This window comes from Chiloscyllium punctatum, chromosome 10, assembly GCF_047496795.1.
Source record: "Chiloscyllium punctatum isolate Juve2018m chromosome 10, sChiPun1.3, whole genome shotgun sequence".
Taxonomy (NCBI): domain Eukaryota; kingdom Metazoa; phylum Chordata; class Chondrichthyes; order Orectolobiformes; family Hemiscylliidae; genus Chiloscyllium; species Chiloscyllium punctatum.
This window is the reverse complement of record NC_092748.1, coordinates 76135722-76152190: the sequence shown is the minus strand read 5'-3', so window position 1 is coordinate 76152190 and position 16469 is coordinate 76135722. Positions and strand designations below refer to the sequence as shown.

At 39.9% G+C, this 16469-nt stretch overlaps 1 protein-coding gene across 3 annotated transcripts in view; it reads left to right on the top strand.

Moving 5' to 3' along the window:
- The first annotated feature begins 7257 nt into the window (after positions 1 to 7257).
- Positions 7258 to 16469, top strand: part of osbpl11 (oxysterol binding protein-like 11) — an 83979-nt gene continuing 74767 nt past the window's right edge. The window contains exon 1 of one of the 3 annotated variants that reach the window (XR_011961704.1): positions 7258 to 7577. Coding sequence is in view for 2 of the 3 variants with exons in the window: in XM_072579589.1 (XP_072435690.1) it covers positions 7459 to 7577 (119 nt within the window). In the remaining variant the exon portion in view is untranslated. The remainder of the gene's footprint in view (positions 7578 to 16469) is intronic. The other 2 variants (XM_072579589.1, XM_072579590.1) reach the window with 2 other exon arrangements.

Genomic DNA, 16469 nt, shown 5'->3' with positions numbered 1-16469 from the left:
TAGCAAGGAAATTCAGGACATAACTTATTTTAAAATAATAAAATATGTTTTGCACAACAGACATGTTAAGAAATTATTTTTTTTTCCTGAATATTTTCCTCTTCTAATTTCCATTTTTTTTTGTGACTTCACTGGAGACACTGATATTGCCACGCCTTGTATAAGAACTTAAAAACATTGAAGATCAGCAGACTATTCTCCTGATATTTATACACATGCCGTTTCGGAAAGGGTATGCTGACCAGAAATTAGGACCAAAAAATGTACCGAATATCCAAAACTAGGACATTAATGCAGGAGTTTTTCAAGTAAAAATGGGAAATCCTTGCATTTTTAGTGCCCACATTTCAATTCACAAAAGCATATTTAGCTACACATCATTTCAGAATATCACATTTGAATCACTTTTCTAAGAATTAATTTCCGGAAGGTGAACAAGTCAGGGAAATGCAAAATAAATGTGAGAATACTGTGAAGTGTGAAGGTGCAGAAAAACATTGGAGGGTATGTTGATTGATCCACGAAGGTTGTCGGACAGATAGAGATGGTTAAGAAGGCAGGCAGCAAACTTGCCTTTAGCTGTAGCACAATTGAAACTTGTTTCATAGGGAGAAAAAGTGAAAATGGTCATGACTGTTAAAGGCTAATCGTCTTAGATTAGGACATTAATGCAGGAGTTTCTCATTGATTACAATCAATGATTTTTAGTTGTTTTAACTGACCTTCCCTACATCATAAGGCCAAAGTGGAGATGTTTGTTGATAATTATATGTTGTTCTGTAGCATCTGCCACTTCTTAAATATTGAGGCAGTGCATGGACCATTTTTGTGTTGGCTGGATGTGATAAGTGCTGTGCCAGAGGGATAAGTGTCGATCCTCAATTATTTACAATTCATACCAATTATTTGAATGAACAATAGTTGCTAAATTTGTTGTTGATATTAAGATTGGAAAGCAAGTTTTGAGTAGGTTACAAGGATTCTGCAAAGGCTAGGTGAGTGAGCAAAATTTGATAGTTGGGGGATATTGTAGGAAAATGTGAATTTGTCCAATTTGGTAGGAAGAATAGAAAAGCAATGTATTATTTAAATACAGGAAGTCTGCAGAACTCTGAGGTACAGAGGAATCTGGATATCAGGATACATGAATTACAAAATGCTGGTCTGCAAGCAAAGCAAATTGATGAGGAAGCAAATGAAACATTACAGTCTGTTCTGCTATAATATGGTTGTTCGATTCTTCTGTGACCTCATACTATAGAAAATCACACAATAGAAATAACAGGGCCTATAGGAAAACTAGGATTGGGACGAACCACCAAAAATATCAGTAAAAATCGAAACAAAAATAGTAGTTAGCCTAACACAAATGATAGCACAGTCTAAGTAAATGTTAAACTCATATATTTTAATGGAAGATTACAATAAATTTAACACTTTAGGGGATTTCTCAGTTTGCTGAGTTACAGTGTTGTATTATGACAAGGGCTGAGGGTCATCAGCAGCATCCTCCTTACTTTCAGGTGCAGTTCTGGATGCAGGATAGACAATAGACAATAGACAATAGGTGCAGGAGTAGGCCATTCTGCCCTTTGAGCCTGCACCACCATTCAATATGATCATGGCTGATCATCCTTAATCAGTATCCTGTTCCTGCCATTTAGTCCAGAAATGGATGGCTATGGTTCATTGTCCTCAGACTGTTTCTTGGGGGTTGGCTTAAAAAAGATTTTGCTGCTTTGCCATCTTTCTTCTTTTGTGAAGAAGCTGTTCATAAGGTGCCAGGTAATACTTTATGTCATGAACTGTTATCCATTGTCTCCTAAGAGCTGCAACTGCTTTTTAACTTACCTCAGGATAGAAGACAAAAGAGAAGTGGAAAGTTCCCATGGTGTTGCATCCTAGACTTCATCAATTTCACCTTGAGCTCAAGTTCCCCCACAACAACAAGTTGTTATAGATCAGCTGTGGAGACTCAAGCAACTCATCAATATCCTCAGCCTCCACTTTCTCAAATCCAACTTGCTTTGTAAGATGGACACAATGTTCTTTGATTGCTGGAAGATCCTCTGACAGTTCAATACCTTTAAAATTATTTTTAAAAATCTGCGAGAAGCATCTGTCAACTGCATGCAAACAGTCCTTACTGACATCATCCCAGGCCTCCACAATGATGTCAATAGCATTCTTAATGTTAAAGCTCTTACAAAATTGAAGAACACTGTCCTCATTATTTCCCTTAGTAGCTGCAGTCAGCTTCCTGAATATGCACCCTAAATAATAAGCTTTAAAAGCTGCTGTTGCACCTTGGTCCATGGGTTGAATGAGAGAAGTTGTGTTTGGAGGTAGAAATAGCACTTTGATGTTTTTAGAAAGCTCACCAAAGGTGCGAGGATGGCTTGGTGCTTTGTCCAGAATAAGGAGAATCTTGAAATCCAAATATTTTCTCCTGCAATAATTTCTAAAAGCATTCTGGAAAATATCAACAATAAAGTCAGGAAAAATATGCCACATCAGCCAACCTCTTTCGCTTGAGCTGAAGTGTACACCTAAAATGGACTTAAGGTGACTGGGGGTGGAATCACATATTTACCAACAGGAGTTCACGTTTTAAAAAATCTTTTGCCAATTTATTAATCACGTTACAGCCAAATTGTGTTGATAAAACACGAGTTATAAGAGAACAACTTGTATTGTTTATTGTAAATGAACTGAAATATAACATTTATGGATGTTTTGCTACAGTTGTTTGTAATTTTGTATACAATTTTGTATTCAAGAAAGGATATAAATGTGTAAGAAGCAGTTCAGAGAAGGTTCACTTCACTAATATGGATAGGACAAGGAGGTTGTCTACGAGCACAGTTTGGACAGGCTGGGTTTGTATCTATTCTAGTTTATAAAAATGAGAATCTTATTAAACATATACAATCCTGAGGGAACTTGAGTTTATTCTACCTTTTGGGAGAGGACCATTTAAGAAAACAGTCTTCTCTTTTTAAAATGGAGATGAGGAGGAATATTTTTCTCAGAAAGTTGCAAATCTTTGAAACTCTCTTCTCAAGATATGTTGTTGACTAACAAGGGAGTCATTGATTATCAAGAGTAGTCAGAAATGTGGGAGCCATGATCAATTGAATGGTGGAGCAGAACAGAGGAGCTGAATGGTCTGCTCCTGCTCCTAATTCATATGTTCATATAACCCACATGTAGAAACTCTCTGAAAATATTCAGGCTTGGACTGATAAGTGGCAAGGCAATGTGCCAGGCAATGATAATCTTCAACAAAATTCCAGTAGTCTCCCTTGTATTTACAAGCATTACCATTGTGGAATGTTCCACCATCATCATACCGAGGATTACCATTGACGAGAAACCTAACTGGAGTAGCCATATAAATAAATAATGTTGCCACAGCAACTCAAAGTCTTAGAGTCTTGCAGTGAGTACCTAACACCTTACTCCCCAGTGCCTGCCCATAATTTACAAGGCAGACGTCAGGCATGTGAAGTAATACTAAACAACAACATAAAAATAAGAATTGTGGATGCTGGAAATCAGAAGCAAAAACACAATTTGCTGGGGAAAAAATCTTAGCAGGTCTGGCAGCAACTCCAGCAGTTTCAGTTTGTGTGTAATGGCATACTCTTCACTTGCCTGGATGAATGTAGATCCAACTCTACTCAAGAAGCTGGACACCATCAAACTCTATTTGATTTGTAACCCATCCACATCCAAAGATGTGCAGGTCAGGTGAATTGGCCATGCTAAATTGCCCGTAGTGTTAGGTAAGGGGTAGATGTAGGGGTATGGGTGGGTTGCGCTTCGGTGGGGCGGTGTGGACTTGTTGGGCTGAAGGGCCTGTTTCCACACTGTAAGTAATCTAATCTAATCTAATCTAATCTAATCTAAAAACCTTAAAAAGCACTCCCTCCACCATTGATGGACATTGGCAGCAGTGTGCATCACCTTCAGAATACATTGCAGTAATTCACTAAACATCTTACCGCACCACCTTCCAGATCAATGACTTCTACCACTTAGAATGACAAGGGTAACATTATCACCTGCCATTTCCCTTTCAAACCATGCACCACTCTGACTTAGAATCAGAGAGTCATAGGGATGTACAGCATGGAAACAGACCCTTCAGTCCGACTTGTCCATGCTGACCAGATATCCCAACCCAATCTAGTCCCACCCGCCAGCACCCGGCCCATATCCTTCCAAACTCTTCCTATCCAGATGCCTTTTAAATGTTGTAATTGTACTAGCCTCCACCACTTCCTCTAGAAGCTCATTCCATACACACACCACCCTCTGCGTGAAAAAGTTGCCCCTTAGGTCTCTTTTACATCTTTCCTCTCTCACCCTAAACCTATGCCCTCTAGTTCTGGACTCCCCCACCCCAGGGAAAATATTTTGTCTATTTATCTTATCCATGCGCCTCATGATTTCTATAAACCTCTATAAGGTCACCCCTCAGCCTCCACACTCCAAGGAAAACAGCCCCAGCCTATTCAACCTCTCCCTATAGCTCAAATCCCCAAACCCTGGCAACATCCTTGTAAATCTTATCTGAACCCTTTAAAGTTTCACAACATCCTTCCGATAGGAACGAGACCAGAATTGCACGCAATATTCCAAAAGTTACCTAACCAATGTCCTATACAGCTGAACATGACCTCCCTACTTAATACTCTGACCAATAAAGGAAAGCATACCAAACGCCGTCTTCACTATCCTATCTACCTGCGACTCCACTTTCAAGGAGCTATGAACCTGCACTCCAAGATCTCTGTGTTCAGCAACACTCCCTAGGACCTTACCATTAAGTGTATAAGTCCTGCTAAGATTTCCTTTCCTTTACATTTATCTGAATTAAATTCCATTTGCCACTTCTCAGCTCATTGGCCCATCTGATCAAGATCCTGTTGTAATCTGAGGTAACCTTCTTCGCTGTCCACTACACCTCCAATTTTGGTGTCGTCTGCAAACTTACTAACTGTACCCCTTATGCTCACATCCAAATCATTTATATAAATGATGAAAACCTCCAGTTTCCCGGCATCTCACCTGTAACTATCAATGATACAAATACCTCAGCACGAGGCCCAGCAATCACTTCCCAAGCTTCCCACAGAGTTCTAGGTTACACCCGATCAGGTCCTGGGGATTTATCCACTTTTATGCATTTCAAGACATCCAGCACTTCCTCCTCTGTAATACAGACATTTTTTAACATGTCACCATCCATTTCCCTACATTCTATATCTTCCATATCCTTTTCCACAGTAAATACTGATGCAAACTTGAAACAATATTGCTGTTCCTTGACCTTCACTAAGTCAAAAATCTGGAAATTCCTTTTGACCAACACTATGACCAACACCTGCAGCCGTTGAATAAGGTCTTGCAAGTCTTGCACGTAATGCAAGTCTTGCATGTAATGGTTACATATAAAATACTAGGTACGTATTGATTTGAGTTCTAATCACTGCATTACAGGAAGCAACTGGGGAGGGTACAGAGGAGATTTGTAAGCTTGTTGCCAGGACTGGAGAGTTTTAGCCATGAGGCAAAATTAAAAGATTTGACAGACTGTTGCTGCTTTCTTTGGAACAGAGGAAGTGGAAGGAAGATACAGGTAATGTGTAATTAATTACGACAAACTTAGATAAGAGTGAGTAGGAAGCATCTATTTCTCTTAGCAGAGAGGTCAACAACTATGTGTTGCTGATTTAAGGGAATTGATAGAAGGATTAGTAGAGAATTGGAACATGTTTATTACCTGGAAGTTTAAGAAGGTTCAGAATTCACTGCCTGGAAGGTCTGTTCAAGCAGAGATTCTTACTGTATTTATAAGGACCTGGAAGTTGACTTGATCAGTCCATAATCTATAGGACTATCAAAAACGAGGGCTAGAAAGTGGGATTATGTTAGTTGGCTCACTCAGCAAGCAGACGTTGAGTCAAATGAACCCTTTCTGTACCATAAATTTCTAGGCTTTTATGATTTAATTCCCATGGATAATAATTTTTAATAATTTTTCAAGCATTTATTTAGGTCACACCATTTTTCACAAATTCACGATATTTAAAAACAGTGAATTGGATTAACACTAACTGCATTATTGATCAGCATAAAAGCAGAAGAAAATCCCAAATGAATACTTTTTTTTCAAAATCTACTTGTCCTAGCCAGGTCACATTTATTGTCTGTTTGTAGTTGCATGGAGAAATGTTGGCAAGCTATTTCAGTCAATGATGATAATTTTACGATGAAGCTAGACATGAATTCCAGGATTTTGTTATAATGGCAACCAAGGGACAATGTTAGCAGGTAACTTGGGACAGTTTGTCACTCAAAGGGATATGAGAGGTGTTTGTGTTCCTGTAATATTTCTGATATGCCATGCTGACTTCTGTTTTAATAATGTGTACAAGATAGAAGGAAATGTTACAAAAAAAATACAAATTACTGGAAAAAAATTAGGTCTGGCAACATTTGTGAAGAGAAATCAAAGTTAACGTTTCAGGTCCAGTGATCCTTTTTAGAACTCATTTTGTGAGTTACTCCTTCAATTTGTTTTGTTTCTCATTTATAGCATTCAGTTGTTTTATTTTGTTCAAAAATACTTTATTTATCTAAAGTGCATGCTGCTAACATTTATAGGAAATAATTAAGTACTGGAGAGATCTGAAGGACAACAATATTGAAATCGATTCTGAGTAATTACAGCAGATGGAGGTCGGTACAGTAGACAGATAAGACTCAACTATGAGCACGTGAGCTCAAGTTTGAGGGGATCTTCAATAAGTAATATGGAGTAAAGCACGAATGGTACAAGATGTAGAAGAGGTCTGCATTCAGACAAAGAATATGGTCCAAGCATTTTTATGTTTCGAATCAAGGAAAATCTTTGTTTCCAAGACATTAAGTTTCATCTTGAGGAAAGTATCCAGGATATTGACGCAATACGAAGCACTGGAGAACATGAAGGGATTTGAAGATAAGCAACTTCAGTCTCTGTGGTGAAAGGAGTAAGGAGAGCGTAGAAAAGGAGTTAATGTATTTCGGACAGAAGCAGATGAACCACATCTTTCTGCACATGAGGCGTTAGCTGTTGGCTGTGCCCTGCACAAACATGGCGGCATAAGACCAACAGCAACCCGGAAGAGATTGTTGTGAAGTGACGTCATTTCAGATGGTCATTGTGATGTTTTCGGTGTTGCGGGTTGGGTTAGCGAGCAGACGTTCCGCTCGTCAAGTGGTTTCCGGCCCTCGGACGGCTTCCGGGTTAGTCCGGAGGGTTACAATGTGGGAAGGGGATCTTTGCTCATTGTTGTACTGCAGCGTGTAACAGGGGCCGCCGCCATCCAGCGACCCTCCTTCCATCCCTCACCCGCCCTGACTGGAAACCCACAGCTCCCGGCGGGGAGCTGCAGGCGCTCGACGATGCAGGGAGGAGACGTGACAGTTCCAGCTTCTACCTCCATGAAAGTGCCTGAAGCTGATGTGAAAGCAGAAGCGCCTGTCCACAAACTCTTGGGAAGAGGAAAGGGCTGGCAGTACAGGTACGTCCAGGTGGTTGGAAAAGCGGGGAGCCCTGTCAGGGCGCAGGGGCTCTGACCACGCTCGAAGGGAGTTCAGTGTCATGAGAGGTGAAATCTCCTTTGTATGTGAATCGAACAACATTGCTGTTTCATTCACTGATGAAACTTACTGTATTGTTTGGAAAGACTATTTTGGGCTATATAGTAACTCCACTTGGTTACAGTTTAAGACAGAGGAATCTACTGGAGGACATGAAGTTGAAAAGTACTGACTGGATTGGAGTTGAGGTTGATTAGAGTGGTTAATACATTGGGGGTGGTAAGAGTTCCAGCACAGTTAATAGGAAAAATGATCAAAGAAGTCACAACACTGCATCAATATTTTGCTTTTTTTCCCAGTGCTGTTAATAAACTCAGTGTTTAGGGCCAAGTTGGAAAATTGTTTATTTGAAATTGAATTCTGGAATGTGCAGGCTTTGCAAGAAATTTGTGTAATTTTTGTATTTATTGCAATTCGGATGTGACAGATAATTATGCGATCTATCCCAGCTAATGGCACTGCCACACAAGTCAATCCCACAATGAAGTCAAGCTTGGTAGATCATGTTTGTTTATTTTTTCTTGTTTGTTTAGTTAACATGGTGGTTTGCCATATTCACATTCACATGATGTTGATGTTTAATAACAACATAAATTTATGATGCGAAAATGTTTTTTCTCTCATTCTTTGTGTGCATGTACACATATTTAGAGACATCTTAACTCTGCTACATCATTGGGATAGCTAGGCTGGGGTTGATAGAAGCCACAGGGCAGATTCTAACTGCAGATAAACAATTGTGAATTGTCAACATTTAACTCCACTAGGTAAAACTATAACCACTTTTATAAACTGGCCCTGACATAGATGAAGAAAAAAACATAATTTTGAAAGGTGGATGGAAAGACTAGGAAGGTATTTCAAAGGTCACTGATCACATGGTTCACTGGTGCTTTTGTCTTGTCACGATGTGCTGCTCTTTGATTCTCCTTCAGATACTTGCAGAAAGTAGTGGCTGATTCGCACTGACAAAGTTTTTTGCTTTTTGGTTAAGGGTGACAGTTTTTGGCAGCTACTAATGGAAAGAAAATTGGGTTTCTTCAGGCTTAAGGTTTTTGTAGCAGAGCAGAAACATTTACAACACAAATATATAAAATAATATTTTAAATTGTTCCCTGCCATTATTTATTAGAGATTCAAGCCCAGAGAAACAATACCTCTGTATCAATTTTCAACTTGAACTGATTCCTCCCGGTTTCATTTTCTTGAATTTAGAACGTTACTTTTCCCCTCAAAGTCTGATGCCATGAAGTTTTTCAACTCCAACAACCTGCAGATTTCTATCTCAAACATTCTTGCTGTGGTAAACTTCACAAACTAGAAAAAACACTGCTGCTACATGACTCGATCTGTGTGAGCTGAAAAACTGAGTAAATGACAAACTCCAGTTTGTGTCTGAACTTAACTCTTTTGATTCTTCTCAATTGGTGTGCTCTGAACTGAAGTGAAAACAAAACTTAAGGTGTTCTCACTGCCTGACCATTAACATACTCATGGTTCACAGTGCCTCATAAATGTCCAGTTTTGAGATGCTAGATCTGTTCAAAATCTGACTTATTTAGCACTTTGGTAATGATAGCCAGTATGATGCCAAGTGTGGTTGAGAAAGTCTTAAGACTTGTCATGGTCAGTGTAATGGAAGGACTTCATCTCCAGAAGGACTTCATTATCGTAGCTGTTACTGAGTATCGTAGCTGTTACTGAGGTTGTAATGAACAGATGTATGTGACAAGTAGATTGCTGAAGTAGAGTTTTCTATTCTGGTACCCTCACCTTGCTGCAGAACCAGTCCTTTAGAATTAACCTTTGTCATTCTTGGTGATGGTATTGAACTCCTCCATCCCCAGAGTACATTCTACACCTTTGCCACTCATTGTGATTCTTTCAAGTGGTGTGCAGAATGAAGAAGTACTGATTCATCAGCTAAGGGGAGGTGCGAGGTGGTAATCAGCAGGAGCTTTCCTTGGCATGACTGTCTCTTCATTCTTTGGGTATAGGTGCACTGGTCAGGCCATCATTTATTGCTCACCCTTGCTGTCCTTGAGTAGGTGGTGGTGAGCTGCCTTCATGAACCACTGCTAGGGCAAATCCACAATGCCATTAAGGAAGGGAGTTCTAAGATTTTGACCAATGACAATGAAGAAAAGGTGTGGGGAGTGGCTTGGAGGAGAATTTATAGGTGGTGGTGTTCCCATGTGTCTGCTGCCCTTAGCCGCCTCGCTGGAATTGGTCATGGGTTTGGAAGGTGCTATCCAAAGTTCTTCGGTGAATTTCTGCAGTGCATCTTCTAGACAGTACACACTGCTGCTACAGAGCTTTGGTAGTGGAGGAGGTGATTATTTGAGGATTGAGCCAATTAAGTGGCAGCTTTATCTTGGATAGTGTTGAGCTTCTTGAGTATGGTTGGAGCTGCATTCATCCAGGCCACTGGGGAGTGTTATTCCATCGTGCTCTTGACTTTTGCCTTTGAGATGGTGGACAGGCTTTAGTGGTCAGGAGGTGAGCTACTCTCTGTAGGATCCTAGCCTTTGACTTGCTCTTGCAACCACTGTTTGTGGTGAGTCCATTTCAGAATGTGCTCAACAGTAACTTCTAGAATGTTGATGGTGGAAGATTCAGTGATGGTGTTGCTGTTGAGCATCAAAAGCGGATGGTTGAATACTCTCTCGTTGGAGATGGTTCACAGTACATCATGGGGTCTGGAGTCTTTAATGTTGAGGACTAGAACAAATCATTGCTGACCATGTACCACTCTATCACCACCTCTGCTGAATCTGTTCTTCCATTTAGATAGACAGTACCCAAGGGAGTCCTAATGGGGTTGTCTGAGATGTGATTTGTATATATGGTACCTTGAGTGATGACTATACTACCACACTATTGTTTGACTGCACGCTTGGACAGCTCTCTCGCTCTCTTATGGGATAAGCCCACACTTTGCAGGATCAGCAAGGCTGAGGTTGCTTTTTCTGGTGCCTCGGTCAGTATCCACTGGTTTGTCCAATTTCATTCCTTTGTTTTGACCATTTTGATGCAACTAAGTGTCTTGCCCACCATTTCAAAGCGCAGTTAAGAGAAAAACATTGTTGTAGGGCTTCAGCCATATGTAGGCCAGACCAGGTAAAGAAGGCTGTTTCATTAAAGGATATTATTAAACCAGATGGGCTTTTATGTCCATGGTTTTGTGGTCACCATCAGACTTAATTCCAGTTTTTCTTTATGAAAATTCCACCTTCTGTTGTGCAGAAATTAGAGCACTACCTGCATACTAAACCAAAATATTAGGGATACTGGAAATCTGAAATAAATACAGCAAACACAGTTCAGTGTGGCAGCATCTGTGGAGAGAAAGAGAGTTCATATTTTGAGTATAATGACAGTCTTTGACCTAACGAAGAGTTATAACATGTGAAATGTAAACACTATGCCTCTTTTTACAGATTCTGCCAGACCTGCTGAGTTTCTCCAGCATTTTCTGTGTTTATCTCTAGATTATTAGTCCAGCCACTGTCTCCCTAGATGATGAAATATCAAAGCAAATATTTTCCTGTACCAATATTGTAGGGACTCTTGTTATCTCATTCTAAAGAAAAATCCAAATTTGGCTAATAATTAGCTGAATGTTGTGCTACCTCTGTTTGCCATTTTATTGTCCTGGCTTGTCTTTGCTGATGCAGCATAGTGCCAGTTGCTTTTATTTCTTTTGAATTTCACCTGTTTCTTTTTCTTCCATTGACTGTTTTAAGAAATTTTCTATGCGTTGTGGCAATAAAAGTAGCCCTTTCCACAATTAGTAGTGTTTGTAATCTGAATTTGATAAAGGGAATTTGTGAAAAGTTGTCATCTTTGGTGTTCAGTTTCAAATTGAGAACTTGGGAACGTCAGAAACTAAGTAATGTTATTTTAAATTAATTTTCATTTCCCATCCATAACCAATGCGGTTTTCAAAAAGCATGTTTTCTGTGTTTTGCAATTCCTGTTTGAATTGTATGCTATTGTATAAGATGAAACTAGCTTTTGATTTGGATTAGATTACTTACAGTGTAGAAACAGGTCCTTCGGCCCACCAAGTCTACACTGACCCTCCGAAGAGCAACCCACCCAGACCCATTCCCCTACACTTACCCCTTCACCTAATACTACGGGCAATTTAACATGGCCAATTCACCTTACCTGCACATTTTTTTGGACTGTGGGAGGAAACTGGAGCACTCAGAGGAAACCCAAGCAGACACAGAGAGAATGTGCAAACTCCACACACAGTTGCCTGAGGCGGGAATTGAACCCGGGTCTCTGGCACTGTAAGGCAGCAGTGCTAACCACTGTGCCACCGTGTCGCCCCAGTGTTAGTTCTTTTTCCGAAGTTTCGCACACACCAACTTCTGCAAATGGCTAAAAGTTTATTAAAGCTTGTATAAGCTGGTGACCCCCTTTGACCCCCTCACCCCCCTTGCAGGCGTGTGAGGTTGTGTCAAAGTGTGACCCTGAACAAAGAAAACACATCCCCTCTATCGAGGTCGGTTGGCCATGCTTACAGATACTCTGGCCACTCCCCACAGTCACATACCACTCGACAACCCCAGTTACACTCGCAAGTTACCCCAGGTACAATGGCAGGATGAGATCATCCCCTGAGATAATGCAGATGCTAATGCCCTGCATTGTGTTGGTGAATCACCAAGTCAGAAAATCATCTGCATAACAAGTCCTCAGGATTAGATTAGATTCCCTAAAGTTTGGAAACAGGCCCTTTGGCCCAATAAGTCCACACTGACCCTCTGAAGAGCAACCCACCCAGACCCATTCCCCTACATTCACCCCTGACTAATGCATCTAACACTATGGGCAATTTAGCTTGGCCAATTCACCTAACCTGCACTTCTTTGGATGTGGGAGGAAACCAGAGCACCCAGAGGAAACCCACGCAGACACTGGGAGACTGTGCAAACTCCACACAGACAGTCACCCAAGGTTGGAATTGAACCTGGGTCCCTGGTGCTGAGAGCCACCGTCACTTCAACTGTGTGAATTTGGCGAGTGCATCGGTATGATACATGTTATTTGGACACTCAGGAAGCACAAGCAAAGGCAAGATACTGTTACAAACGAAAGCTGCTTAAGGAAACATTGAGCAATAGCAGAGGATGGCTTCAATCCATTGACCTCTGGGTTATGGGCCCAGTATGCTCCCGCACATAATTAATACTTTTCACCTTGTTAAACTGACCTTGCATACCGAATGCTTCCAATATTGTTAAATGGCTCTACATAATGAATGTTTTACCACCTTGTTAATCCATTACCCTTGCCTCTAGCCCCATTGTTCACTACAAGTTCTTATCTGATCTGAGTCATGCTCAGCTGAAACTCTTGTTTCACAGAACTCAAAATTTAACTCTTTCCCCACCTGCTCATACCCTCAGTCTCAGTATTACATGATTGTCCAGAGAGACATTCCCATTTAATCTTTTAACATGACATTTTGTTCATTGAATTCAAAAAGATGTTTGTGTTATGACTATGCATTGTGCATGTTAGTGATTTAAACCCTCCCCATAGCATGTTTTACGTTGGACTATGGATTGTTTACTGTAGAATCTCGACAAAGAGGAAAAGGAGAAAAATACCTTTTCAAATTTTGAATTTAAATGCTTTTGAAGCTGGGCATTAACTAGCTTTCACTCTCCTTTCTTGATACCTGAAGGATTGTGAAGCTTCTTCCTACTGACTACAATATTATGATCTATTTGTAATGTATTTATCAATATTCATGTCTAATAATGCAGAGAGAAGGGTGGTGAGTTAAAAATGCAGAATAAAACCCTTGGTAGTGCTGATTGTTAACAAGACCATAATTTAAACTTTAATTTCCAACTGTTAAACTTTTATATGCTGTTTGCAAAGCTTTGGATTTTTTTTGGAAGATAGATAACGGAAATAATGTTACTTATCAAAAAAATCGCAGTAATAATTTCGTTTGAAATTAGAGGTTATATGGGGAATCACCAATATTTTATCCTACCATTTCAAAGACCAAGTCACTGGGGATTAATTAAGTCTTAAATAGGGATAGAATTTCTCTTTTTCATTTATAATAATCATGCAGTTTAATCTTAAATGTCTGTTTGAATAAATTTTAACTTATCTTAGATGTCTTTGATTGAATTATGTATTGCCAGTATATAACATCATTGGATCCCTTCAGTGTGGAAGCAGACCAGACCCACCGAAGAGTAACCCAACAAGTCCCATCCCCCTACCCTTTAGCTTGTACATTCGAGGACACTATAAGCAATTTATTATGGCTAATCCACCTAACCTGCACATCTTTGGACTGTGGGAAGAAACCAGAGCGCACAGAGGAGAACCATGCAGACACAGGAAGAATGTGCAAATTCCGCACAGTCACCAGAGATGGAATCGAACCTGGTCTCTGGTGCCATGAGGCAACTGTGCTAAACACTGAACCATTGTGTAGCTCCAAATGTTAACTCCTCTCTGTCGAGGAATTGAACCCCAGTCTCCTGTGTGACAGGCAGAGATACTAATCAGTAAACTAACAAGGACCGAGTTTCTGATTTCCAGCACCCGCAGTTGAAAATGTTTTGTCAAGTATTGGGAAGTTAGGTAAGAAGTGGGTGCATTAATGTAGTGCCTTTCACAACCTGTGTATTTCAAAGTACTTTGCAGCAAATGTAATGCTTTTTTTGAAATTATAGTCCCTTTTCTGAAATAGGGCATTTTTAGGAGAATCTGACTGAGGTGCACATGATGATAAAATGAAAGGGATTTCTAAAGCTTAGACTTCGCTAATGGCATGCTAAGGAAAACACAAAACAGGAGAATACAAGAAACAGAGCACAGAAGGAAGGAATGTAGGGTCGGACTGAAGGACAAACCCATAATGGGATTTAAATGGAAAGATGAAAATTTTGAATTTGAACTATGGGGGTTCTAGAAGTCATTGCTGTATTGGGAAACCAGTCTTGATGTAGGAAAGATAATTAAACTTTGGCTGAGTTAAAGTTTGTGGAAGGTGACTTTGCAAGAATTGCAATTTTTGAGCCCGGAGAAGAAAAGCTGTGGATGAAAGTTAAAGTAGCAGGTAGGCTGAGGAAGAGTCAAAGCTGGGCTTTGCTTTGAGCTGGAAGTAGGGAGAGAGTGCATATTGAAGCTGACATCAAATCTATGAAGGTTTCGAGGTCAAAAGAGTGGAACTTGATAAAGGCAATCTGAATGAGTTTGTACAGTGGAGGAAAGGGATTAGAGAAGGTGTTTTAGTCAAAAGGAGCAAAAGTTGTGTTCCGACAAATCTATGAGTTCTAAATGATAGCAATTTTTTTTTATCAGGATGTTGGACTAATGAAAGCTTAATCGGAGTTGTGGGAAAAATGGGCATAGATTTTAAACGTAACAATATCTTAGGAGAGGAATGGCAACTTAAACTGGGTTCCATTCTTTTAAATCAAGAGTAAAGCTGAAAATCATCTGTTGCAGTGAGAGAGCCATTGACTGAGGCAAGCTGCCATATTTTTCAGGTTGTTTGAATTAAAATAGTTTGACAAAGTCAGTATTTTGGAGCAAAAGACAAATTCTGATAGCGAAAACATTTTAGTAATGTGATTGAATGTTTTAGTAATTGGTGATGCAGCCATGTTAAAAATGGATCAAAATGTAATTGATGTGACATGCTTGGGGGATTTACAAATACATGGAAGAAACTAAAAATTATGACCATGGTGGAAAGGACTAAAGAGACAAAAGGTAACCAGAAACATTTAGGGAGAGGCTCTTGTTAGTCGGAAATAGAATGAGGATGTACTATTAAGTATTCAGGGGACTTGAAGTTATTTGGGGCAAATTGAAAACAGTTCTGATTTTGTTACTGTTCTGTGTTTTAACGGTGGTTGATTTGCTGATTTTGCAGAGTTTGACAATGCATATTTGGATTGATCTCTCAAACATGCAGTGAGCGTCTAGGCATAGTTTGTTTTTGTTTTGTTCATGTGCTTATCTTTTACATGCCAAACATTATTCCCTTTGTAGAAGTTTCTTAGTGAGCCAGAAGTTTACAGAAAACAAGGTAGCGATAAAGAGAAGAGAAAATTTGTTTTTATATCCCCTCTTTTTTTTGATCATAAGTTAATATGTTCATACCATGCTCATGCACGAGTTATGAAGTCATTGTTGTTTCTGACACACTGATTCAGAAAATTGTGAATTCAAGTTCCACTGTAAGGATTCAAACGCATAATCAAAGCTGGCATTGAATGCAGTGCTGAAGGAATGTTGAGCTGTCAGAGCAAGTTACTGCAGATGCTGAAACCTGTCTGTTAGCTTGCTTTCTCCCCATGGATACAGCCTGACTCACTCTGATCTCCAGCATTTTTTTGTTATTGATCTGTCAGAGATGCCTCCCATTTTCAGGTGGAAAACTAAAGTTTAAACTAAAATCACATTGCTTAAAAATAAGCAGTAGACCATTTAGAATAGAGTTGAGGAGAAACTTCTTCACTCCGAGAGTGGTGGATATATTGAATGCTCTGCCCCAGAAAGCAATGGAGGCCAAGTCTCTGGATACTTTCACGAAAGAGATGGATAGAGCTCTTAACGGTAGTGGAATTGAGGGTTATGGGGATAAAGCAGGAACAGGATGCTGATTTGTGGATGATCAGCCATGATCATAATGAATGTTGGTGCTTGCCTATTCCTGCACCTATTGTCTAAAGATCCCGTTGTTGTGATTTCCTAACCACCTTGCATCCCCAACCAGCATCCTAGAACCAGAGTATCTGACTACCATTGTTTCTGGA